Raw genomic sequence first — 27,349 nt, 5'->3', positions numbered from 1 at the left:
GTCATAACATTTTAACTATCCAAGGCAGACTTACCACAAGCTATTAGACTGTGAAACAACGTTAGATCGTCTTGAAGAGGCCACAACTCCGTATGATATCAAGAAAAAAAAGTGTTATATGCCATGTCAAGGAGAAAAACTACACTTCCCACAATCCTCAGGCTTAATAGCGATATCTCTAATTGGGGGAGCTAGCTGTTACCGTGGAATGTTTACCCAAACTGCTCATGTCGACTACACTAAGTTACTATCTTATACACTATGGAACTCTATATACATTCATACAAGACACAAAATACTATATATGACAACACCATATTAACAATAGGGTTAAATTCAAGAAGAACCACTGGAATTCGTTGGAAAGGTGTGATTCGCAATGGTTTATGGGATGTGTAGTTCCTTCACTCTTAAAATAATAATGTACAGTCTTCTACCCTTTCCTTTATTTTCCTTTTACAACAGGAGCCGTTCTAAAAGTCACTGTTACACTCTATTCCTTCTGTTTACCTCGATGTATTACAAACGGTTGTGCACAGTTTCTCCATCTGACAAGCTTTCAAATGCAATAATCTGTCACTCCAGCTTAACTTCCAGGTTTTTATTTTATTTTATTGTCTCACCCTATGGTCTCACCATTACCTTAGACGACACAACCCCAGCCTATAAAAACCTCCTTATATTATTCAATGCAACTCTGCTCCAGTCTGAATCCCTTCTTAGTCACCCGTCGACTTTCCAGTCACATGCGGTGCAAATTATAACCAAATTTCCAGAATACCATCAAAAGAAAATGCAAATCAGTGGCCGTCTCATTTCCACTACTGTATTCCTGCACGCATCAAGGTAAACGGTGGTGTCAGTTCTCCACCGTGAAACCCATGCAGGAGAAAAAGACTCAACAGGACATTGTAATTAAAATAAGGACCCGTAAAAAAACCTCAAACTGCAGGAAACTCCTCATCGCTCCGCACACATCTAATGTTTTCATCTCTTCGGTGGAAGCCAGAGTGGACGTTTAAATCACACGTTTCATGTACGTCAGCGTAACGTTCCGTCTGTGGCTGGTTAGACTTGTGGCGGACTCAACTCGTTATGTACTGTTGAGTACAAAACCAGGCCTATACAAACACTGTTTATAAGGTTCATAACTCAGCAGCCACCCATTTGCAACAGACATATCGCATTATGATTGTTTCTGTGGCTTTCACAGTATTTTCATGAGCTTGTGAGCAGGAAGGAAAAACCACAGCTGAGTTTAGAACAGAGCTCTCGGTCGTATTTGAGGAGCTCCACCACTAACATCCTCCGATTCTCACAGGGATAACAATACAATCAGCTCAATTTCACAATCAGAATAATTTATTGAGCACACAATAAAGTCGGTGTGTGGTGTGGAGTCGGACATCCAACCCTGCCTTCCTTTTTGGCCCTGCACCATCCTACTGCGAAGACTCTTTCTGTAGGTTGGCCCTGGGTTTCCCGTCTCTCGTCCAATGTCAGCCGGGATTGGCTCCAGCTCCCACTTCTGAACCTCGAAAGGATAATCGGTATAGAAAACAGACCAGGGTGGAATAAATCTCTGGACACTGCACTCGTAGTCAACTCTGACCAAAGTAATTTATTATTTTGACTATTGAACTCATGCATAATTAGATATAGATATTCTCTGAACAACTTTAAGTGTTTGAGGGTGTGACGCACAGGACACAGACACAAGGCAAAAATGGACTAATTCCACAAATTCATTCAGGGCTGATTTAACTCTCCTAATATGGGTCTTCATGGGCCGTTGTGCATTCAACAGCAATCGTGAGAAACAGAGGGTGAATTGAGATGAGGGTTGTCAAGGGACGGACGATGGATTCGCTCGACCTACTCCGGGATTGACAGGCAGAGCTCAGAGGTCATTGGGTAAGTGGTCTATCTTGGCTCCTCGCCTCGGATGTGACTCTGACCTCGACTCCTCCCGATCCCGGCCTGCGTCTGGTCCTGCCTCAGCCTGGCAACGAGGTAACGACTCCCTGTTGGGGCAGACTGAGAGGCGTGTTTGTATCGAGGCTGCATGTCACGGATTGTCGTCAGTCATCAAGAATGTGTTGACAAGTCCTGTCAGTCTGCCTCTACCTCCTCCAGTTGGCAGGTAGATTCCTTGTTGGCAGCTCTATTTCCCCCTTGTCTTACACCGAAGGGCATCACATCAGATTAGCGTGTGTGCTTGTTGCGTGCAGGTGCACTGAGCAGGCATATCTAATGTGTGTGAGTCTGCCAGGCTGACTCAGTTAATGTGTTTTGCCGTGTGCATTTGGCCCAGAAAATGCTGACCTCCGTAAAGCGATGATTTGTGTTTCCTCGAGGTTTTTCCCCTTTTTAATGTTTGAGCTTTTGCTCAGACAGAAAGACATAAAGCACAGGACTTGCGTGCAGATTGCTGTCCCCTTTCTGACCTGTTTATTACACAGTTGATGGACGAAGACATTTACAGTAACTCTCAGTCCAAGGACGCTGCAACAACAAACCACCACAGTGAATCACAAGAATGAATAGGAACTTGTTGGTCTGAGCTAGTTTGTTTCAGATCTCTTTAAAACTAAAAGATGTTTATTAAATTAATAAAGTTTATTAAACTTTGTATTATAGTATTTGTATTTGAGTAAATCACATGGGGGAAAACAATGACTATTCCATTTGCAGAACCAATTCATGGTTGTCCTCATCCAGTTTATTTGAATATGGAAATCCTGGATAAGGGATTGGTTTTGCATGAGAACACATTTCATTTGAAACACAGATACGTTTCATGGAAGACATACTGACATATGGTAATTTTGTTTACCTGATATTCATCTTTATCTTAATGTGCTCCGGCGTCCAATCCAAATTCAATACCCTTCAACGTTTTTAGCCCCAGGGATGGTATGAACCTCAGAAGATGAATCCAAATGACTATGACTGTTACTGTAGCACATAGCATTACTAAAATTCTGCTTCGGATACACCTGGTGTCCACACTACCCCGGAGTTTTAAAGCCGCTAAAACAGAGAAGTTTGGAAATGCTGCTGACCCCGTTTTAGCTGCGTTTTTGTCAGGAAGGGCGGAAATGGAGATATTTGGAAACAATGATGTAGACGCTCATAACCGCCTGCGGATTGGGTCTTTTCGGTCACGATGTAGCCTTCGCTGATTTGTCAGGCTCCAATCAAATGACGCAGTAAACAGAATTTACAATCATTTACAAGGTTTGGTACAGGTTAGGTAGTTGTGTCAAACATTTGGAAAATGCTGGACCTGTAAATTGATAAATAGGAGCAATAAATGTCAAACTCACCTGTACTTGAAACCGAGGTGTGCGTAGAGCCATCTTCTGTCTGGTCCTCGCGGTCACTACTCTGTGTTACATTCTGAGGCAGGGATGCCTTCTCAGTGCAGCTCGGGGTCAGAGTCTCTGAGCTCGATGTTGAAGCCGCCTCAAGGCTCCCAACCAAAACCACAGGATTAGTTAAGTGAATAGAATTTCCTCTCTGGCAATAGTGGCTCACGACCTGGTGGTACTGTTTTTTCAGTGCCTCCAGCTTAGTGTTAATCTGACCCTTGTTTCGTACGATGCCACGATTTCCACATGTACGGTTCTTATCCAGTTCAGTGCATGTTTGAAAGCAGCTACAGAGTCACTGACACCGACGAGATGCTGTGTAGAGGAAACACGAAATACACAAATTAACAAAACACAGTTAAAAACAACAATGGCGGAGTAATCAGCAAAGGCGGGAAGGCAAACAAAGACAGGAAGTGAAGTGAGAGAGAGGAAAAAACACAAGGGAAAAGGGTTCTGAAGAAATCTGAAGTCTGGAATCATGACTAAAGTGTGATAACAAATCATTTTTTGGAGTAAGTTGACATTGCATCAAATTTAATAGTTTTTATACTGTTTATTTAATGGATTATAATGATCACCAACTACTACTATCACCGACAATCAATCAAGTCTGCTGTGCCTGAACCAAAACTATAATAGCGGTGAGAGTGGAACCAGTTAGGAGCTGAAAAACCAAAATATGAGTTTTATAAAACTGCAGCTCCAATTTTTCATACAGTTATTTGATCCTTTGTAAATATGAAATATTGATGGTATGTAACTAAATACATTTACACTGTTACTGTACCTCGGTACGTTTTGGATCTGTACTTTACTAAAGTCGATTTATTTTCAGATGCTTTTACTTCACTACACATATCGGCAAACCTTCACTTAAATATGCTACTTTTACTTTTTCTTTTTATCTATTTATTTGTACTTTTACTTATGTACTTCCTCCACCACTGATTATAGTTAAGACAAGTAAGGTAACTACTTATTGTGCAAAATCTAATAACTTCTGTTTACAGGAATAAATATCACTCACAGTATTTATTGTAATGTGCATTATCCTAAAACCATTATGACATTAGAGGACGATGAAAGCTGTGTGTGTGTGTGTGTGTGTGTGTGTGTGTGTGTGTGTGTGTGTGTGTGTGTGTGTGTGTGTGTGTGTGTGTGTGTGGAGTAGATTAATGACCACCCACCAGTTCTGATGAATGGGAGTTGGTGCTGCAGGGAGAGTGAATGTGTACAGTACAGTAATATGTGAAATAAAACATGTGGTGTGGGTTGTTTCCAAATGATCTAACTCCCTCTCAACTTCTGAATATCAGTGGGGAGCTCGACCTGGACAGCGAGAGGTGCAGTTAGTCACAACATGGTGCAGCCGAGTTTATAAATGTTGACTGGTGAGTTCTCTGTGTGGATCATGTGGAATGACAGAGCTGGAGGGAAGCTGTTGGCTCAGTGCACGTCTGTCGCCTGGTGTTGACAGACGTGCAGTCGTGTCTTGGCTGCTTCCACTCACTCGATCACATAATAACAGAGAAAGACGGAGCTGCCTCGGCCATGAACTTCGTTTTATTCCACTTGACATGTGGTTGTGAGAACGGCCCAAACCTAAAATTAGTTTCTTGCTGTCTATATATTCCTGCCGTGCTTGCGGCATCGCTCCACGGATTGCGACGTTGGCCGTCAGGCCGTCAAACACTTAAGTCATGACTGAAATTTCTCTAAAAATATCAGGTGGATTTGCCAGGAAAGTTTGTAGAGATACAGTATGCATGGTCACCAGAGGATGAATCCTAACTTAGGGATCCCTGACTTTTCCAGTAGCACCACCATGAGGTTGACATTTTTGCTTTTTTTCCCAATGTTATTTGATTGCCACCATACAATATCCTGTTTATTTCTTTGTGTGTTTAATTATTTTTATTTATATATATTATATATAATTTTATTTATATTTATTAATTATATAAAAAAAATTTAAGAATAAAAAAATATTCATCCATATATTCACATCACTAAATTTCTAGAAATTTAACTTTGGAAAGAAGTGTATAGTTATTATTTGTATTTATTTTCTTACATATTTTGTTCCTCAATTAACAAAGTTATTATAAAAAAATATGACATGGAAAGAAATGTAGATTGAAAGATTTATTGATTCCCTAATACAATAATTTACAATTTTATGGCATTTACACTTAATTTAGAAAAAATAAACTCTAAAATTATACTTTGAAATATGAAAAGTGTTGGGTCAACTTGAAAAAATACTTCAATTAGTAGCACACAAATTAATAAAGTTTGTTTAAATTAAATTAAACAACTTATATTCACGCAATTGACAACTTTGATTTGCAAAAACGTAATAAATCAACTTGCGTGTTACCAGTTGAAGTTTTTTCAGCGTTCAGTCAGTGAGAAATAACTTTTCAGCTAAACTCTTGTAAATAAATAAAAAAGACCTCAAACTCAAAAGAATTAGAAGAAAAAGAACAAAATGTCTTTGCATCACTTTCTAGAGTGAACAGGTTGTTAGTCCTTGAAATCAACATGAGAGTTTCTCCCTCTCTCTTTTTTCTCCCTCTCTCTTTTTCTCCCTCCTCCCCTCTCCGGCCTTCACTGCCTCAGTCTTTAATACATCTTTCAAGTGATGGAGGAAGTCTCCCCGTCAAAATGTGCTCTCTGTTTCTACCAGGAGAGGATTGATGCATCTCCCGTCTCTGTGACTGACAGAGCATGTAAACAGCTAAATGCGTGGCTCAGAGCTGTCTGGCAGCCGGGGCCCCTGTGTGCAGGCAGAGGCTGTGCTCACGCTGATGTCCTGGGGGCCTGTGAGGGAGGAACGAGGGCCGAGGGCTGGCGCTGTTCTCAGACGCCTACACCCCTGATGTAGATACTCGATGTGCAAAGTTGCTATTCTGAGCCGTGCACGTGATTTGTCGGTATTAACTCGTAATCTTAATTAATTCATGAACATTTGGACACATTTTGGAAGAACGTGTGATGCTTCCTGTGATATGTCCTCACAGCATGTGTGTGGTTTTAGCTTAGTGAAGCTCAGACGGGAGGAAGTCTGACACCTGATATTTGTTAGTAACACACAAACAGAGACACACAACAATGATAGTTTCAATATTACTCGCAGTTATTCCACTTTCTCCATCTGTTTGCATGAGAAGCCTTTTTCAGGCCAGTCCCCTGTTTGTGAAGACAGGCTGATGCCTCCCCCTGCTGGTCACATTCAGTACATCCACACACTATAAGAAAGAATAGTGAAAATGTACAGGTGGGGGAAAAACACTGAAGATACAGAAAACAGAAATAAATGTCCATCTATGGAATTTTAGTGGGATTTTATTTGATGAGTTGGGATCTTCGATATTGAAGGACAATTCATGTTCCTGCACGACACCAACACAAAACCTACTCAGTCAAAACTTTATACAGATTCCTGACACAAGTTTTTATTTTTATTTTTGTAAAGGACAGAAATCAACTGGCATCATCATTAAAAATCTCTTCACTCTAATAATATGTGCAATATTCATATGTCTGTGCAATGCATTTCACTGAATATATTCTCACAACTGTATAATCTGTTTACACTTATATTAGTTCTATTCCATTATAATTTTCACATTTTCTTGCATTTATTATATTGCATGTTTACTTTATCATACTAATGTCTATTTTTGACTGTCCTCTTTGATGCTGTAACAAGACGAATAAAGGATTCTCTTTTTTAAAAATCATATCTTCTCTAAATATAAATAGTTTGGTTTCCATCCATCCATCATCTATACTACTTTATCCTTTGAGGGCAGCAGGGGAGCTGTAGCCAATCCCAGCTGACATTGGACAGGTCACCGGAGTATCGCAGGTCTGACATACTGAGACAATGATTTACGCTCACATTCACACCTATGGTTAATTTAGAGCCTCCAGTTAATCTAACCCCAATCAGCATGTCTTTTGGTTGTGGGAGGAAGCTGGAGAACCTGAAGACAACTCCACACAGAACAACTAAACCACTGCAGCACCCTGCTTCTCTAAAAAGAAATCTGTTAAAACGTGGTTTTGTTACTCCATTTGTCAAATATCGAGTAGTTCTTCAGGCATTACACAGTTATTATGAAATCATCTTGGAAGTTTAGAGGGAAAATGTGTCCTTGACGAAAAAAGTATGATTCACCAAAGAACATTTTTTATAAGAATATTATATTTGTTTATATATTGAATGTTTATCTGTAAAGCCGGGAGATGTAGTGCAGTTGCATTTAAATGGAAATACTCAACACACATTTTTGTCCATTGAATGTGATTTATTTTCTTAATCTTTACATAGAAAACAAACAGGACAAAAAAAAAAAAAAAATCTTTGAAAGTACACGTAGGTTTTCACACTGTTAGGAAACGTTATCCAGTCTATTTCCTTTAGTTTTAAATACATGATTCTAAAATGTTCTCAACTGGTCGTATGATCTGTCTTTGACATATATAAAAAATAACTTTTAAATATATAGTTTATTTACTTTGTGCATATTCAGCATTAAGGAAAAGGCATTAACATGAGGACTCCACAACAAACTAATACTGTTAAACAATATTATATTACATGATGGGGGCTGCGATTGATTATCCACATATTGCATAATATAACATGGATATATGAGTCAGACATATTTCTATATTTCATCTATATCAGACACGTTGCAGTTAAAATCAGGAGACGTTAACACAGTGTAATAAGGAGGAGACTGAAGGACCTCTAGACGACCAACTGAAGGACGTCCACAGCCTTCGAGTGTTTCAATTGGGTGGACTCAAACTTGTTGCGCGCCCCTTTCTCCGGCGTGCTTATTTTCTCACAGTGGCTCTCCGGCTGACCGCTCTTCTGGTGGCCGAACTCAAAGCTGATTCTGAGCTCTCCCATCTGACAGCGAGGGAGAACGTCCGGGATCCACTCGACCACAAAGGGACTGGCCTCCTTCTGATCGGCTGCCATGCCGGGTCCTGGCAGAGACACCACAGTGTGAATGTGTGCAGCTCTACAGCCGTCGATATCACAGCTGGATACGGTCACTCACCGACTTTGAGGAAGGTGCGGAGCTCCATGGGTCGTATGGCCTGTGGCCGATCTGTCCTGTAACCCTCTGGTAGTTCTGGCTCGGGAAGAGGCTCAGGACAGCGAAAACGGGAATAAGAGCCATCTATGTTTTTCACAAAACTCTGATAGACCTCCAGAGGCAGCTGGAGGGCAGACAGTGAGGTGGAGAGAGAGAGAAGAGGTAAGAGTGGCAAAGTCACTGAAATCACAGTTTTACTCCACTCTGTTGTTTTACCTGAAACAGTCTCTAAGTGTGGAGTTGTTTTTCCAAAATGTTTTACAAGCACAAATACAGCAACTCATTCAGATGAGATAACAGGAGCATAATAATTTTAATTCATTAACAAAGTAACAAATAATACAATTCATCTGCACCCAGGGCTTAAAAAGTGTTTTACATATTATGCTGGAGTCTTATTTGAAGGCAAAGTAGATGAATGATATTTTTAAATCGACTCATCTTCTCTCATCTAGATTTTGGCAGCAGCAGCGTTTTCAGTCTGACTCAGAAATTCTAACTATAAAAGCACAGGACACAGGATGAAAAGTGAGGGGGACATGTCCCCTCGTCCTCAGTGGAAATTACACCCTGGCATAAGAACAATGAGGAGTTTACCTCTGGAGTGTCGAAGAGGCGTTTGACCTGCATGAGGTTGGTGATGTGCCAGGTGTACTTGGAGAAGGAGCCGAGAGGAAGTCCATCGTTTCTCACAAAGGCTGACGTCCACACAAAAAAGACACAAAGAAGAGAGTCCATATTTATTTACACTTTTGTGGTTTGCTTATCCAGTGGTGGAATAAGAATTCAGATCCTGCTCTTAAAGCAACACAATGTTAGATATGCTCTTGTGTAAACTCTGGGTCCCCCTACAGGTGGGAGACATAAATCACGTTTCTATCAGTGCTGTAAATACAAGTCTTGGTTTGAGTCTCGCTTCATACACAGCAGCACACACATGTACTTTTATATAAGCTACTATATATACATACACATTATATACTATATGTATCCCACATGCTTCATAATAATGCAAATTTGAACATTTGAAAACTAACTTCAGTGACTATTAGCAGCACCGGGACAAATCACCAGCCCATTAAAACATCCATAAAAATTTGTACTGTACATTTGTACATACTGAGAATACTGAGCTAGCTTTTTCTTATAGCTAACTGCTTACTCCAGCTCACAGCTCATGTTCTGGTTGGTGCGGTAGAGTTACAAAGAGCTATTCCAGGCGTCAGGAGAGCACTGTGGCAAAGGAAGAAACGCCATTCTCAGCGTTATAGGTTTGTGTACCACTGAAATGATTTGAAAGCTGTTATTGTGAGGTTAAAAACAACTAAATTGTGTTGCTTTACACACCAATACAACAATGCTAAATCATGCATGAGAGAGAGAGTAGCGAAATGTCCGCTGTGACTGACATAGTATTATATATGACATTATTAGATTGTTGATACTGATGCATCAATGCACGTGTAATACTTTACTGTAAGTTTTCCCACCTGTTGTGAAGTTTGGCAGCCTCCTCTTCTTTGATCCGAGCGACAGACGATTCTGCAACGCGTTGAAGAACTCCTGAGGAATGTGGTACACCAGAGGTTGTGGTTTCCCTGAAGGATAAACGACAAAAACAACATTTCACTGTATACAAACAATCCCAGGTCGTCTTCCTGCAGAGACTAACAGCTTTGAGTGATGAGCTTGAACCTCCTGCTCTGTAAAATATAAGGGTTTGAATGTTGTAGTAAATATCTGTATTAACAATACATAACTAATGAATAATGCTTCATGGTGATAAATACCACAAACCCATGGGTTGCCAGATAATGAGAAATCAGTTTTGCTTTGGGATTTCCAAACATTGTGAAATGTGAAATACGCTTTGATTCCTGTTGAGGGATACATGAGAAGATTGATATTTCTCATGTCTGGACAAACCTTCTGTTAATGATCATTTAAAGTTAGTTAATGTAGATAGTTTCCTTTCAAATGGGTCCCTGCTGGTTTATAGTCATAATAAAGACAATTATCTCCATATAAAATAGAACTTGTTAGAAAGTTTTACCATTCTAATGCAATCAGTTTATCAGAACTTGCTTTTGTTTGTCTGACTGTTTTTTTCTATTGGTTACAGTAACACTGTACTCAAATCCAGTGCTGAGCTCTATGAACACACAGTAGCGTGGAAACACCAGTCAGATGGGTTTCAAACAAAGCCCCAGGTTGTGTTTACTTAACAACTTCTCATTTGCTTTGCTGAGCACAAAGTTATTAGAGCTGATGAGCTTCATAATCTAACTGGTTCCTATATGCAGGATATCAATCTTCTTTAGCTTTACCATCGAACTGGTAGTGCATCGTCTGGTGGATCCTCTCTGTGACACTGGCCAGCCACTGATGGAAACCCAACGTCACTGTGCGCTCGTCCACAACCTGCGTACCCCCTGAGGCATAAACACACAGATCAGATGATCAAACAGCACAACAAGCTCACATTCATTATTGTCTTTCTTTCTACCATCAATATATTTTGTCTAAAATTACTCAAAGATTGATTTAAAGGCCTGAAGATGTTTTTACGGTCATGGAAGCTAAAGTATGAAGCATATCAATGGTTAACATGGAGAAATTACAGATTATTTAAACTGATATAACTTTTTTGTTAATACATCCCAATATTAACCTTGAATATTAAATTATTTAATCTTTAAATAATCCTGAACCATTTCCATGACATTTTGTGGATGGGTGAAGTACGATCTAAAGAAGAACCCATTAAAGTTTGGTGCAGATCTAGGATTTTTTTCTTCTTTTCTTTAGCATTGCTGACTCAAACCACATCCCTCCACCAAGTGTTTTGGTAATCCATTTTGCGGTATCCTGCTGACTAACAGACAAACATAATCTCCTTGCCTATAGAAGGCTAGAAATATATTTAAGAAGTTTTAAGGCCTTTTTTCTGGAAGAAGATCTGCAGATACTTTGGTTGTGTCAGTCATGAATTAGAGTTCTTTTCAGAAGTGGATGAGGATTAGTGCTGCAAGAATAGACAGAGGAATGATAAAGATAAAAGCAGATGTCTGAGACGATGTAAGAGTCAGATTTAGGCAGCAGGAAGGTGAGAAGGCGATAGAGGGCGTGGGCTCAGTAGGGGGAGGCAGCACCTGAAACCTTCAGCCCACCAGCCCACTGGGGGGTTCTCCTCTGACCAGCTCTCCTCAGGCTGGAGGCTGACGCTCCCTCTCTCCCCACGCCAGAGGCAGGGGGCGCTGAGGGGGGCGCACAGAGGCAGGAAATGAGAAGAAGGGCAAGTTGGGAAGGATCAGACAGAAACAGAAACAGAAGGAAGGACAATGAAGATTCAGACAAACATGCGCTGCAGACTCCTCCTGCATTTCTGAGTGGTTGATGCTCTGTAATAAGTCTTTCAGGGGGCATTAAGATGAAATCACCAGAGAGAGATTCCTCCAGGCGAACTTTCTTTGCTTTGTGATGAGAGTTGGCTGCTTCGGCCTGATGCTGCAGGGGCTTCTCACTGCGACCTGCTGAACCACTGGGAGAACTTTGCTGCACAGCTGAGAGGAAAAACAACGAGAGAAACACAAGCAAAAACAGAATAAGTTAAAGGAGGTGTTTGACGATTGTTCAACTATTCCTTTCAAATAGGTTACCGTACAGTTAGCGTACCACTGGGCGTGTAGCCGATGAAAGGAGCGAACTCCGCAGCCAGTTTCTCATCGCTCGCAAAGGCGCACACACAGGCGTAGAAGTGAAGGCAGGGTTGTGGTGAGGCCGAGCTGGGAGGAGAGTGAAAGCTGGAGGCTCCACCTGCTCCATCAACAACAGGTTTGTTCCTTCTGCTGCTGCTGCTGCTGCTGCTGCGCTGCTCTGACCTGGCAGGCACAGTGAAAAAAACTGTGCTGCTGAATCTCTCTGCCCTTTCTCTCATTCTTGGAAACCTCGGACAGTCCGGCGGCACCCACGGTGAGATGCAGGAGGCCAAGAGGATGATGGGAATCCGTGTGGCACTTCACCACCAGCGTGTCTTTTGAAACGCGCTGCACCAGCGGGCCCGGGGACTCGGTGGCCAGCCTCCACAGCTCCTCCCTGGCCTGGATGGAGGCCTGCAAACCCTCCAGCACGGAGCTCTTTAAGGTCAGCGGCGTCGCGCGGCTCTGACACTCTATGGCTTGTTTGATGTGGATGCAGAGGCTGTCGGAAGACTGCTTGGAATTGGCCGCCCCTGATTCTGCCTCGCCCTGATTTGACCTTTGACCTTGTCTGCAAGAGGGCAGAAAGCAGCGGCCCAGGTTGATGCGGGTCAGCAAAGTGGCGCCGTCACCAGTTGCTATGGCAGTGTCGGTAGGGACAAGCTCAACGAAGCCCAGCTGTGTAGCTGTGGCTCCTCTTCCTCTGTGACACACTGAAAACACCTGGACTCCTCCGCCTGAGCTGCCGCCCAGGACTCCTCCTCCGTCACGCTCCTTCCCAACTCTCTCCTCGCTGTCTATTATCACCTTCACCACCTCCACCGCACATTTCTTCCTGGTTCTACCTCCCGCTGAGGCATTTCGGAGCGATACCCCGCAGGCCTTGTTCTTGCAGCTGAGCCCTCGGGTGCCGTTGTAGACGCCACACTGAGGACACTTGCGGATGCCGCGCAGGGTGGCCCTCCCCAGGTTGGAGAGGAAGGATGGAGTCGTGGATGTGCTTTTCCTGCCGTCTCGCTGTTTCGCTGCCAGGTTGGCCTGTGTGGTCAACGTCTGCGGAGCGGAGGACGAGACGACGCTGGCTGAGGAGGACACTGTCACTTCAGTCTCCATTCTGCTACTGAGAGTTTAGCTGGAGGTGACGGGATGTGAACCTTGTCAAAGAGGGAAAAGGAAACAAAGAGAGGATTTTTAACCACATAGCTCAAATGATGGTGGTAGAAGTCATGAGTAGAAGTCTTTGATCATGAGTCTGATGTCAATGTTTTGATATTGTGCTGCTAAGAGTTTTATCCAAGACAGAATGTACAAAAATACAAAGAGACAATCATTGATTTTAGAAGATGACAGCCCTGTAAACTTTAAATATACCGTATGTCAATATTGTTCCTCAGTTCAAACACTTTTATTCATTTTTTAAAAGGTGTGAAATGCTCTTATGACTTTTTTCCATCTGTATTTAATAGATCTGTTCTTCCCATGGACCCCAACCCTCCAACTGACAGACACAATAAGTGAAAACAGTTGAGTTGTTTTGTGTCTTTTTTTGATGGTTTGTATCTCAGCTTTTCAACAAGCTTTGGTCAATTTGTTTCTTTTTGCAGTTGTTTTGTGTCTTTCTGGACATTTCGCGTGTTTGCAAATGTTTTTCATGTCTCTGTGCTAATTTTTTTATTTTCTATTTTTATTATATTTAACTTTCATCACACAGACCAAAACAAAACATACAATACAAACAAAAGCATAAAAGACAATAATCACGAAGGACAAATATATATATATCTGTGGTAATTTTGCATTTGTTTTGCAAAAAACCTACGAAAAAGCCAAGAAGAAAATAAAGATACTACTTATCATGCAGCTTGATCATGTTACATTATTGGATCATTAGTAGTAATGCATTCACATGCCAGCTGGTTCAGGATGGAGTAAATTGACCTAGCTGCTGTATATAGAGCTGATACCATGAGATCATTAAAAAATTAAAATATAATAATTACTGTGAATTGTAATTAATTGTTTTAAAACTTTTTGAAGCAACAATGCCAAATCGTGTACTGGTTTCATGTTATTATCATATTATTCAAATATGAGTTGAAATCGTTGGATTTTGCTGCTCAGACAAAACAACGCATCTGATGATATAGAAAGATTCAACAGGCCCTTCTCACAATTTCATGACATTTTACAGCAGAAGCAAATGATCAATTAATTGAGTCAATAATCTGCCAATAACGGAAACAAGCTGCAGCACTGACTGTGTATTAATCTGTAATAATTGAAAATATTTTGTGATCGTGTTAATGTGTTTTGCACGTTTCACCTTAAATTTAAAAGTATCAAGTATAGGAGCGTATAGTAGAAATATTGCAGAGTAACAGTAAGAATATGTTACTCTGAAATTTTAAAAATCAACTGTTATAATAAGAAAATATTCATTTAAAACTGCACGAGCAGAAATCTATATTAAATGACTTTCTCCCACCGTCATCGGTTATAGATTAGTTATCATTGTCATCCCTGCACACTGCACAAAACCCATTTCCCTGCAGGAACAACATATAAAATTAAAGTTAAAACTATATGTTTTTAGATGCATAATCACATGAATAAACTTTAATTAAATGCACTCAGCCTTATTAAGTTCAGGGTTGAACCCACATGGCTGTTTGCACGCAGCTGCTCGCTGTGGACTCGCCACCTGTGTGACACGTGTGTGCGTGCAAGTGAAATGCTCAAAGTACCTGTCTCCAGCTCTGTTTGGTCAAACCAGCTTCACTCTGACTCCAAATCCGCCTCGACCGTCGCCATTGCTCCTTACATCCCGACAGCCGCATTGCGCCTGTAACGACACTCCCTATTGGCCGGAGCAGGTCACGTGAGGAAGAGGGCATGCGAGAAGGGCGGGGGAGGGGGAGTTGACTCTGTGGGAGCGGTGAATCATGGGAGCTGTAGTTCACGTGCACCGATGGCTGAGTTTTGCAGGAAGTTGAAACATGGGTGAAAGAAAAGAAGTTTTCAGCTTAAAATAAATTAGTTATTAAAGATGAGAGAAGATGCTAAAAATGTAGATACAATTAACATGTTATATTATAAATTTAGACTTGATTATGTGGATGAGCATTTAAAAAATCTACTATAAGTGAGATTATATGTTTTACAGGGTTGGACTGGGCCACAAAAGATGGACGACGTGCCTCTACTTCCTCTCACTTACCAGAAATGAAGCCAAATCATCCCAGATACGAACGCTGCCATCTTGTGCATCAGGAGCCAGAGTCTGTGCAGTTGCGACTGGGCAATTCAGCCAGGGCAGCGAGGTCCCCTGTTCCCATGTGCTCGACCAATCGCGGGTCAGTTTCAGCTGTCAATCATGGCATTTCACCCTGTTTTTACAGCATCGAATAACTAATCAAAACCAAACTTACACCTCACATCACTTTGACATTTTAGTTTTGTCCATGTCCCACCCACTAACATGGAGCAGGCAGGGTTTATGACCTATGCTGCAGATGATGCCTTGGCTTCTGTTTTGGGGGAGCTGCAGTGTCGATCATGTTTGTATACAGTCTATGTGGTCTACACTCTAGACCACAAGTGTTTTCTCAGTTTTGCATCTTTGATATCACTGATAGATATCTTCTTTCTGCTGAGCCTCAGTAGCTTCACCTGTTGGCCTCCTCTTTACCCTCATGTCTCAAATGTAAATACCATTTCGGATCCATGCAAGCTCTTTACTGCACTCTCATTGAAACGATGCAAAGAAAGATTAAGAGGCCTTATGTCAAATTACAAATTAAACCCCTATACTTTAGTCTTTATATTTAAAAGAGCTGCATCTCAATTAAGTCCATCTAAACCCAGAGCTACAATTGGCAGATTAGTTTTATCCAGGACACGTGCTACAAAATAACAGACCTATAAGATAAAGCAATTTAAGTTTAATTTCCCAATTATATCAACGTCAAAAGGCTATTTCAATCCCACTTAAACCTCCGGGACAAAACTGAATCCTTCATTTAAATGTAATCTACCTGGAATCAAATTTACATATGAGAAATATAAAATATTTAGTTGAATGTTTCACATAACCATCAAATTATTAGCACATGACCATAGTGTCCTCAGTGGTGTCTACAGGCTTGCATTTAATCAAAATGTATAATTTTGTCATTTTTTAACAAAATTACCAAATATTATGATTCAAATTTGGGATTTAAACAGAATGTTTGATCTTACAAAGCAAGGTGTAAGATGGCTAAGAGTGAAAAACACGTGGAGTATGATAACACGTGGAGACGTCTCTCCCTCCACAAGTTATGTGTCAACAGCCTGGTTGTAAACATCAGATGCAAACAGTGTGAATGTGAGCTGTTTGAAGCATCAGCATTTTTAATGGGACAAAGCAAAAACACAAACCATGGGACTGAAGCATCAACAGAACGTCCCTCGTCAAACATAGGTTGAAAACATTCTCGGGCACCCGTCTTCTCTCTGGAGATTTTTGGTTAAATTAAAAGTAACTCACTGATAAGGCAACACAATGGATGTTCCTACTATATTAAAATTAACGGTGGCCTCAGTGAAAAACAATCTGATCCTCGTGAGGTCGTTTCTTAATCTACAAAAACAATCGTTATTTAGGTTTAAAATAGAATAACTTAAGTTATGCATCACTCGTCAGTCTAAAGGCTGTTCGCATTGCATAGCAATGCAGCTTGTCCTCCAAGCTTATGGAAGAATCAAATGTTGCACTGTCTGTCCTGTACACGGACCGGCACTGGACAGGGGCGCTAGTGTCAAACAGCTGTTTCTGGAATCCACTTCCCCAACCAGAAGCAAGCACGCTTCCTTTATTAACATGTTGTCTTTATACAGATTCAGTACAATTGAACAGACTGTTTGGTTATTTACATAAAAACAGACTTCCAAATGAAATTACAAAAGAAGGTGGAATGCAAAAACATAAAAAAAACCCTAGTATTTCAAATTTTGCGAAAAGATAACCTTAAGTATTTGTGCAATAGTTGTCTGCCTAAAGTAAGGTAAGAGTGGCAGTAGTCCCTGCAATTGGTTTTATTTGAGATATTGAAAATCTAATTTTAAAAAATAAGGTTGACAGTTGACAGCCACTTTGTGTTTTATAAACAAACATAAAGGTTTCACATGTCACATGGTGTCACTGCAACGTTTCTTTATAAGACAGTCCTGAAATGAAACAACAAAAAAAGGCAAAAGCTCTTTATACAATGTCATCGTTTTTAAAGTTGCTCAAAAGAAAAAGGGGAAGAAAATGACACATTTTTCGAATATATCTGGAGCAAAAAAAGGAGGCGTAGTCCTTTTTTGTCTCAGGGGAGAGATGAACTGGACGTTGTCTTGTGTGTAAAAGCATCAGTTCATGCACACACACACGTAAGCACACACACGTTTCGTATCCTCAGACCGGACGCTCAGTCTGTTCAGTCCATTCAGGGAGATGAAGTGAAGGAGCGCTGAAAATGTGACTCGTCTTTTTTTGTTTTGGTGGTATCCGCTTTCCCTCAACCGGCCTATTTCTACTCAGTGATTCCCTACATTTCACAGAATGACTTAACAACACCCTGAGAACTTGCTTGGACTCATGTTTCACGTCAGTAACGGGTGGACAGACCAGACAGAACGGTGGGAGCGAAATGTTCCAATCGAGCAAAAAATAACAACAAACACCCCTTAGTCGACACTCATCTTGTGGCTGCATTGCATTATAATGGACTATTTGAGTATTTTCTGTGGCAAAGTTTCTCGACTCTCCTCCCTGTATGATTGTTAAACACTGGTATAAAATCTGCCCTTGCTCTTTGGCTCTGAGGGGCTGAAACAAACAAAACCTGCTGTTCGACTAAAGACTATTTTTAAACTAAACTGTGACAGAATTATCTTTATAATTTATCATTTTCATTTGGCCGCTTATCTGCAGTCATTAGAAAAATGCACCAAATCATAAAATGGGCCCAGGAATGCACAGTGCATTAGCATTAGCTGTGTGTGTTCTGGAGTGGAGAGATTTGATTACACTTGCAGATTTGGGCAGTGGGTGAGGTTATGAGCTGTAAGGCTGATAAAATGGCGCACCAGCCTGCCTAACGGAGAATAATTTCTTGTGGTAACAGAGAGAGCACATCTAATGCACTTCTTCCCCAGCAGAGTATCATCCTTTGTGACCTCAGAGGCTTAGAGAGGGGACTACTGTGATCAGTGGGTGTGGTAGCCAGCAGCGCTCATGCCGGCCTGGTTGGTTAGCATCGTTCCGTTGACTCCCTGTCCAGGCTCTACCATGCTGCCGTTGCTCACGGCGCCCACTCCTGTCCATCCGGCACCAGCATGTAAATGACTGTAAGAGCAGAGAGAAACAAAACAGTTAGACAAATAAAGTCAAGTAGAGCCAAGTTTAAAAAAAAAAAAAAAACACGACATTGTCAGATCGCTGCACAGTCGACACGACACAGCTTGCTGCCTTGTGATCCAGAGTCTTGTAGACAATGTGAGTTCCAACGATAGCCGTATCCCCCATTTTCGTATTGATTATTTATGATTAAAACTAATCAGGTAGCCAAATTAACAGTGCTGGAAGACTCGAGGCAGAGCAGTGAGTCAGTCAGTCAGTAATGTGCATGCAGACAGGAGGTACGGACTGGTAGCTATGAGATAAGCTGATTTGAAAAAAGCAAAATAAAAATAGATGTGCTTGCATGCAGAACACCAATATTTGCAAAAGACAATCTTTGCATGTGCACTTCCTCTGCTCCAGGCTCCCCTCTGGTACTCACTTGTAGCCCTGCTGATCCCAGGTCTGTCCATAAACTCCGTAGCTTGGCACCTGCCATCCATTGGGCACATATTGACCAATCTGCTGCGTGTTACTGTACCACTGACCCCACTGGCTGTAGGGCTGCGCCGCGAAGCTCACCGTGTTCTGCTGACATAGAGAATGATATTTTAGGTGGCGGAGTATCAAATGACAGCAGCTTCACACAGCAGCCATGTCAGGATCTCACAGTAACTACAGCAGTTCACCAGCAGGAGGTTAATTGAATGTAAGAATTTCAGGGTGATGATTAAAAGATGTTGGGGACGATCCTTGTTCATACCTGTGGCATATGTACCTGCTGAATGGGGCTAACCATGTCTGTTGTTTCTTTGCCCCAGTAACACTTAACAACATAGCCCTCTATGGACGTGCCATTGACCGAGACAATGGCATGAGCTGCTGCTTCATGGGAGTTGAACCTGCACGCAGAGGAGAGCATTAAAATCAGATTGCTTCATATCAAGTCATTCCATCGAGATATTAGGGTAATATATTTATAGTATCATGTAAGCAGATCAATCAGAAAGTGATCTCACCTAACAAATGAGTAGCCTTTGTCTGGGAAAACACGGATTTCCATTATTTGGCCGAAGGGTGAGAAGGTCTGTCTCATAATTTGCTCTATGAACAAAAGAAAAAGAGGTTATTATTTCATTTGTTTCTTAACCTGCAGCTTGATCTCATGGACAAACAAGCTGTGACTCACCTGTGAGGCCTGTTGTGACTCCTCCACAGTAGACGGTGCAGTTGCTGGGGCTGGACTGGCTCACCACCTCATCAAAGGACAGCTGCTTGGTACTGGTTGCTAAAAAGAGAGATCAGCTTAGATTTTATCTTACGTGTGAATAAGACCTTTTACAACACATTCATTGTGAATTGATACCGGTTTCAAAGTAAAACTGGCCATAGTATGTAAAATATAATCAACATAAACCAGTAGGAATATTAAGGCCTGGAGTGCATGAGTGCATGATAGAGTGCATGAGATTATTGATATTTATATCTTATTTTTATTCCTTTTCGTGCCTGACTGACAATCTGAACTGATTGGTCATTTTACAGACATTTTATTTGCGTTCTTGTAAACATTGATATAATAAAACTCAAAACAGTTTCACTATTTGATGTTTCATTCATCACCACAAACTACTATAACATTTAACTATTTAACTGATAATAACTTGATATCCATCAAGGTAAAGAAAAGGCTTCACCACAGGGGATAAGTGTGATGCCACAGAACAGCACTTGCATTGCTCACTTATCATATTGAACCCTTATCTGATGAGCCTATTACAATTCATTACTTTTCTCGATAACATTAATTGTAAAATGCATGTCTACAAACTATGGCAGTGATGAAAGCCATCGATTCACTGGATGTTCTGCTTCAGAAGGTCAGAGCAGGGCCACGCTGATACAGTAAAGGCTAAAGATGCATGTTCCACCTGTGATGCATGTTTCCTTGTCAGCTGCTGTGTAATTGTGTCTGATGACTGTGTGAGTTTTAAGTGCTATTGTATGTTGTTTCGCTAATTGGTTCATGGATGTGTGATGCTTTTGTTGCATGTTTTATTGTATACTATTGTATTAGTTACACCTGCACACTTCCTGCTACAACAAGGCAACACAACTGAGCAGAATTTTCTTTGTTGATTAATTATATACATATGACATTTAGTATGTACAACAAAATCGCCGTTATATACCATTTTACTAAGTCAACGAAAGGATCAACATCTTATAGTTTTATACAAACAGGATATAACTAAGTGTGACCTTGGTTTTCAAGTAAAAATCTAAACCTCAGATTACTACTTCCAACTTCAAAATAAGAAATCAAAAAGATTTGGTAAAGATCTTTTTATTTATATTTTAAGAGCAGGGCTACCACAAAAATGTATTAATTTTTTCCCAGCTTTGTTACAAACTACCGTTTCCTCTTTGCCGTGTATTGTAAAAGAATAGTGTCCATAATCATCCATATTCCCTATTATGGCAGTGAGTGAAACCAGGGAATCGCTAAAGTTATAAAAGCATATCTTGGGGGGCACATGAATATCTGATAGTAGTTGAGATACTTCCGTCTAAGTAGATGAAACAGATCTGCTGCTGGATCTACCTCTCAAGAGTACATTCCTTAAGTGTGTGCGTGCCCACTGTGCATCAATCAATCTAATTACTGCTGACTTACTTTCATTTGGAGTTTTAGGAGCAGGCTTCCTCGTGGCCCAGTTGGTCCTGATCTGCCTGCCTCCCAACCACTGCCCTCCCATCTGCTGTATGGCATTCTCTGCATCCTGATTGTACAGAGGAGGAAACACACAGAACAAACTCCTGGGTCACAGACACCAAATGCAAAACATTTTACTGTGAACCCTGGCTCCGACTAAGTCAATAAACAGAACCTGCCAATGTTTTCTCAGTCCTCTAACACACAGGCACTACTGACACACTTACCCATTTGTTGAAGAAGGACACAAAGCCATAGCCTTTAGATTTACCTGTGGCCATGTCTTTCACCACTCGACAATCCCTGTTGACAAATATAAACACTCTGTTAGTCAAGAAATACATTTAATAGAGTGATTAAGTTGTGATATTAACCAAGTACCTCAATAATGTTATACCATATCTTTTGTTATTTAGCTGGGGTGATTTTAAGTTTTATCTATGGTGGGGAATTGGGTCGAAATGACAATGACTTAAGGTTTAAATGTAAAAATAAACTACATTAGCATTTGCTGTTATATACTACAGATTGTAGTAAACTAAATGCAGAGATCAGTCTCAAAACAAACCCAACAAAAAATACCAAATTCAAGGACGAATTTTTTTTACGAATAAACATTCAGTGTATTCAAATCCTGATACATTTTATTCCTCTGTGCCATAGAGCTCTACTGTTAAAACATAAGTAAACTACTGTTGCACTGGGTGACATGTTTGAGGTCTTCAGGAGTTTACAATAATGGATCTGATCTTAATATATATCACGAGAAGTCCAATCAAAATTACGTGAATGAATGAAAAAATATAACTATTTTTTGTGACCTGTGTTTTAACATTTTTGTGTTAGAAACCAATAGTTTTGGGGCTGACAGCCACAGCCACAGTTCAGAGGACAGAAAACAGAATTGTACAGACTAATAATTATGAGAATACACTTACGATATTTTCCCAAAAGGAGCAAAAGCTGCTTTTATGTCATCTGTGGTAATTTCAGGACTAAGATCCCCAACAAAGACATGGAAGTGACCTAAAAGAAAGATTCAAATTGTACTTAATGTGGTCATTCATACCAATATGGGTTTATTGCGTTAATTTAATAATAAGAAAATTAGCCAACTGACAGGTAAGAAGCAATGCAACATTGTGATCTTGTTTCTTAATATTTAGATGTGTTACTTACTGCTTGTGTCTTTCTTTTGACTGGTTGGCGTTGTGGCCCAGTTGACCTTGACCTCCTGTAAGAGACAGATGTGGAGAACGGGGAAGAGGAAAACGGTGAGGCATAAAATAGCTTGCAGAGGAGAGGAAGGTGCTTTCTTTTCTGTGATTAGAGGTTTTGTCACACCACTTTTACTTAGGTCATATTTTGTGATTGAGAACTTTTTATTAAATAAGGTGGTCTGGTCTCTGTAAGCCACACTTGGGTTCTTAAAACCACCACTAAAAATTGATCATTATCTAATTTTACATACCTTTGCATTAATTAATAAAACAATCAAATACAGTGGAGAATATCAAAGGGATTTAAAGATTTCACCTTCATAATCAGGAACATTGCACTCTCAGTCTAGAACAAATTTGGAGCAAAACTGAAGGAAGTAAGGTCCAAATAACAAGGGACTTACAAACAAGTGATTTTTACGAACTTGTTATACTCCTCAAATGGTCCTTCAATACCTGTTGAGGATAGAATATTTTCAACTGAATGTATTTTTCTTGAAGTTGCTCTTATGTGGATTCTATGTGGAAATAACTTTGCAAAAAGAACACACAGCAGTAAAGATGTAGAGAAGAGCATCAAGTAAAGTAGATCAGAGAATCTAACATGTAGAATGATTACACAGCAGGGCCACGAATAATTAATTCATACACAGATTGGAAACGCACTCAAGGAAAAACCTCATTAAAACAGACAGCATGGAGCATGAAGTGACGATTAAAAAAATTCCAGATAGAACTTAAAATGCTTTTACATCTGTGTTAAGGCACAATGTAAATTACACTATGATTTTTATCAGTTAATGAGTTAAACCAGTTATGTAATTTGAAAATTAACCTTTAAAGCTTATTAATGTTAAGCATTTGTTGAAACAAGATGCACCATGACTAAACTTAGATATATTGGGGTCTCCTGCGCCGACTAATGTGAGAGAATACATTAAAACAAGTTAATAATTAATTACCGTGGTCAACGAAATAGCTTTTAAGTTTAGGACAACAAGTTGCTGATTAGTCAACCGAATGTTTTTGTACCATGAAAATGAAACCCGAAAATCTCACATTGTTGTAAGTTTAGTTATTATGTTTTCTGGACTCTTTACAGCATTAACATGGCAGAGATCAGTCGTGTTCCCACCCCAGTCATTTCAGAGAGTGCACAGGCAAATATTGTGCTCATGGGAATAAAACAAATTAAGTGAAGTGGAAGAGGGAAATAACATGAGTGAGATAAGGTTTAATAAGATACAAGCTTTTCCAGTTGCTTCATTTCAACCCTGCCCACCAAGCCTTGCCCCCGTGGACTCACCCAGGAGATATGATAGCTTACCTTACCCAGTATTTTCCGACCATTCATGGCTGCAATTGTGGCAGTGGCATGTCTATGCTCATAGAACTCCACAAAGCAGTACGGATCATGACCTGCCGTCTGGAGTGTACAGGAAACACAAAGTAAGTCAGTGTGGCTTCTGTGCATTTCTTAGGAAACATAATGACCTCATTTGGCATTAAAATGGTGGGAAGTAAAGCTGGCTGGAACTGGTCATATTAGAGGGATTATTAGCTCAGCAGAAAAACACTTAATGACAGTGAAAATAGATTTGGATGGTCCCAGCACCCCACTCAATAACTAAAGCATCAAACAAAATCTTAGTTTATGTTAAGTGTTAGAAATTAATATAGGCTAATATACACTTATCAGTCAACCACCTAATATCAAAAAGCAACAGTTGTGGATCAACAGGATGAAAAATAGAAGCAGCAAAGGCAGATTGTAAGGAAAGGAAGTCAGGCACTTATCACTGATTTCTTAGAAGCAACAATGTTGTTAAGAGTATTTTCTAATGTTAGAAAAAGATGACAACTGAACTCACATCTACTATCATTTTACAGCTCTTGCAAGGTCCAATTTGGCCAAACAACTCCAAGATGAGGGCCTCTGTCACGTCCCGGGACAGATTCCCCACATACCTAAACAGAAATATAAACAAACAGGACAGAAACACACAACAGTAATTGCTTAGCAAGTCGCTGTTTGAAAATCCATGTGAATTTAGACTCTGTGAACAAGTTCTGTTACTAATATTAGTGATGGAAGAAGTATTTAGCTCTTATACTCCATTAACAATATCACAATCCAAAAATACCTAACTTATATATAGTGTCTCAAATAAGAGTTATTAATGTTTTTTTGTCACATCGTGACAGTAAACTTAAATGGCTGCAGCCTCTATAATTTGAGTATTTGCTGGTTTTCATAACATATACAACACAATACATGAGGTCAACAAAGATGAGGTCCACAAGGATTCTGGGAAAATGGGAAAACCTTTTTTGTGCCGCATTCAATAGACAAAATGATTAGATGATTACTCAATAAAATTGTTTGCAGATTAAACAATAATGACCAACGGCTAACTCTACGCTAATGTTTTAGTTTTATAGCAGCGTTTCAAAACCCATCTCTGTCAAGATGGGAAGATTACCTCCATATCGAAACAATTCTTGTCCATACTAAACACACCTGGAACACATCACACAACCATAAATGTACATGGGTCATGCACGTTAATCAAATGTCTCCATTTCCTCCCGTTAAGGATGAACGCAACCACATAATTTTCATACTTAAAGGGCACCAGCAGTGTTTCAATTCTCTGTTTTAGGGGTTATGAAACTCTGGAGCAGTGTGGATGCCAAGGCGTACACGAGGCAGAAGTTACCTGTTTTTACACTAAAATGTACTAGTGTGGATGAAGCCACAAGCTGCAGCCCTAGAACTATAAAAAAGGCATTTTTGCAACCCATATTTACACAAACGGCTCCTCTTCTATTGTCTCCCTATAATTTCACTTACTGCTGCCACTGTCCTTGAGTATTACTAAAATGGACCAAAACAGTTTTGTCAAAAGAGAACAGACTAAACTCCAAATGCAATGCCAAACAATCCTACATGTCTGTAACACTGAATTTAAAAAAAAAATAATGGGAAGAAGTCTAATCATCTGCACCAAATTGTACAAACTCATAAATATTATTCAAAATAATTTTCAGCATCAACATTCATAAATCATTTTCCTGGGGAATTTTGTGGGGAACTGCTTGCAGTGTTAAGAAAAGTGATGAAAGCCAAATGACTGCCTCTACCCCTTTAACTAGATCTCCATCAAAATGTAATGGGTTATTCCCTGGCCAATTCCCCATCCCTCCCCTAAGTGGTGTAAATTGGTTCAGTACGTTTGAAACAAATCAGAAAATGAATCCTTTATGTTGTTAAACAAATAGTTTACTTTTATGTTATAGTGTTGATTATTTTTAGCTCAAACGTATCAAATTTGATGTTTCTAGTTTTCCAAATGTGAGGATTGGTGTTTTTTCGGTATCATACTCGGTAGATGCTCGACTATTGAAAACAAGACAGTTTAATATCACTTTGATCTAAGGGTTCATTTGGCAAATGACCATTAGCTATTTTCTGACATTTTCCAGTTTTAATTGAGGTTGAACAATTATATCAACAATATTTGATAGCTTCACCCCTACAATGAGAGAAACGTGTATGTGTAAATGCCAACATCTCATTCCCGCAAACAAACAATAAAACACCTACGATCACTGAGCAATATGTAACAAATACAGCCATTATGAGTCTATTTTTAATCCACACGTAAATGCAAATGTCTCAAGGCTGTTTGCAGGAAGTGGTTCTGAATTCAATAACCATCTCTTCAACCCAATATAGTGAGCAGCCGAGGACAAGTATTATTGAAATACACAGCTACTGACCTTGCTTTACCTCACTGCTGGCTTTAAAAAGACTTAGCTTACTGTTAAGGCGGTTAATAATAACAAACCAAAACAATAACATCTGCATTAGCCTTTGTTGACATTTAGCCACGTAGCTTGTAAGAGAATGACCCATACAAATAGATTCCTAGGCCTCGGCGACAACATTTATACAGACAAAGTAACGCAGAGGCTGATACACCAAACTCCATTGAAAAAGATGGTAGTTTAATGATCTGTCCATCGTCAGTCTCTGCCGAATTAATCAAATGCGTAAATTAGCGAAATGTATCAAAGGCAAAACACACCAAACACCAATTATAAATAGCAATTCATCTTTGATTCGGTTTTCTTGATGCAGCAGTGTGAACAGACGGGTTTTAGAGATTTGGATTTTTCTGGAATTCGCTAGCTTGTTAGCATGCAAACCTGCTTGGGTGGTAATTGTGCAGTGGCGAGATCAATACACTGTGGTTTAATTCAATAATGTGTTAATTTTAAAGCACGTGCAGGTGCAATGTGCCCGTGCACGAGAAAAACAGCGTTTAGAGAATTGAGTTCGTTGTGAGGAGACGAGCCACCGCTGCCTGTTACGTGACGAATACAAGTGGTTAGCTTGGTAGCTAGCTAGCTGGCGGTACCGCAGACACACGCACACTTACAGGGTTTTGGGCTGGTCATCGTCCATTCTGTCACACTTGCTGGCCGAGAACAAGTCGCAACCCTGAGTGTAAATCCACGACTGTCGCGGGCAGCGGCCTGTGACACCGTCCGGTGAGTTTAATGCGCAGTGGAACTGATTTAGCGCCGCTGTTGTCTCCACAGTGAACAATGGGGGGAGCCGACAAAGATGGCGGACGGACCGGGCCTGCATGAAACGCGCATGCGCAGTAGTTCGTCGAAGGCAACTTCTGGCCACATTACAAAATACAGACCAGAGATATCTCAAGTAAACATTACATTACAAGTACTTGTACTTTGTTAATGCCTGAATGGATTTGTACATTCAAAAAAATACACATTTACACTGAATTTACTTTCTAATTTGAAATAGCAGACACTCCACAG

At 40.2% G+C, this 27,349-nt stretch overlaps 2 protein-coding genes across 5 annotated transcripts; both read right to left on the bottom strand.

Moving 5' to 3' along the window:
• Positions 1 to 7,712: 7,712 nt before the first annotated feature.
• Positions 7,713 to 15,091, bottom strand: c18h2orf42 (chromosome 18 C2orf42 homolog). The gene is given in 10 exon segments (XM_035183998.2): positions 7,713 to 8,384; positions 8,459 to 8,621; positions 9,095 to 9,195; positions 9,988 to 10,095; positions 10,825 to 10,929; positions 11,650 to 11,754; positions 11,938 to 12,060; positions 12,173 to 12,377; positions 12,379 to 13,349; positions 14,940 to 15,091. Coding segments are annotated over 9 exon segments (2,085 nt in total). The 5' UTR covers positions 13,309 to 13,349; positions 14,940 to 15,091; the 3' UTR covers positions 7,713 to 8,139.
• Positions 15,092 to 16,556: 1,465 nt separating this feature from the next.
• Positions 16,557 to 27,161, bottom strand: LOC118125444 (cytotoxic granule associated RNA binding protein TIA1). 4 transcript variants are annotated; one of them, XM_035184000.2, is made up of 12 exons: positions 26,944 to 27,161; positions 24,370 to 24,466; positions 23,826 to 23,924; positions 22,458 to 22,512; positions 22,217 to 22,304; positions 21,506 to 21,581; positions 21,240 to 21,345; positions 19,752 to 19,850; positions 19,582 to 19,666; positions 19,326 to 19,464; positions 19,005 to 19,150; positions 16,557 to 18,568 (listed from the first exon to the last, which is right to left on the bottom strand). In XM_035184000.2, the coding sequence occupies exons 1-12, from the start codon at positions 27,153 to 27,155 to the stop codon at positions 18,430 to 18,432; spliced, it is 1,341 nt and encodes a 446-aa protein (XP_035039891.1). In that variant the 5' UTR covers positions 27,156 to 27,161; the 3' UTR covers positions 16,557 to 18,429. The 4 variants fall into 4 exon arrangements, with proteins under 4 accessions (XP_035039891.1, XP_035039892.1, XP_035039894.1 ...); XM_035184001.2 differs by having other exon boundaries at positions 19,005 to 19,153; positions 19,341 to 19,464; XM_035184003.2 differs by having other exon boundaries at positions 19,341 to 19,464.
• Between the last annotated feature and the right edge of the window lie 188 nt (positions 27,162 to 27,349).

The sequence above is a fragment of the Hippoglossus stenolepis genome, chromosome 18 (assembly GCF_022539355.2).
Source record: "Hippoglossus stenolepis isolate QCI-W04-F060 chromosome 18, HSTE1.2, whole genome shotgun sequence".
NCBI classification, from domain to species: Eukaryota; Metazoa; Chordata; class Actinopteri; order Pleuronectiformes; family Pleuronectidae; genus Hippoglossus; species Hippoglossus stenolepis.
Note: the sequence above shows the minus strand (reverse complement) of the source record. Positions and strands in the feature narration are given on the sequence as shown.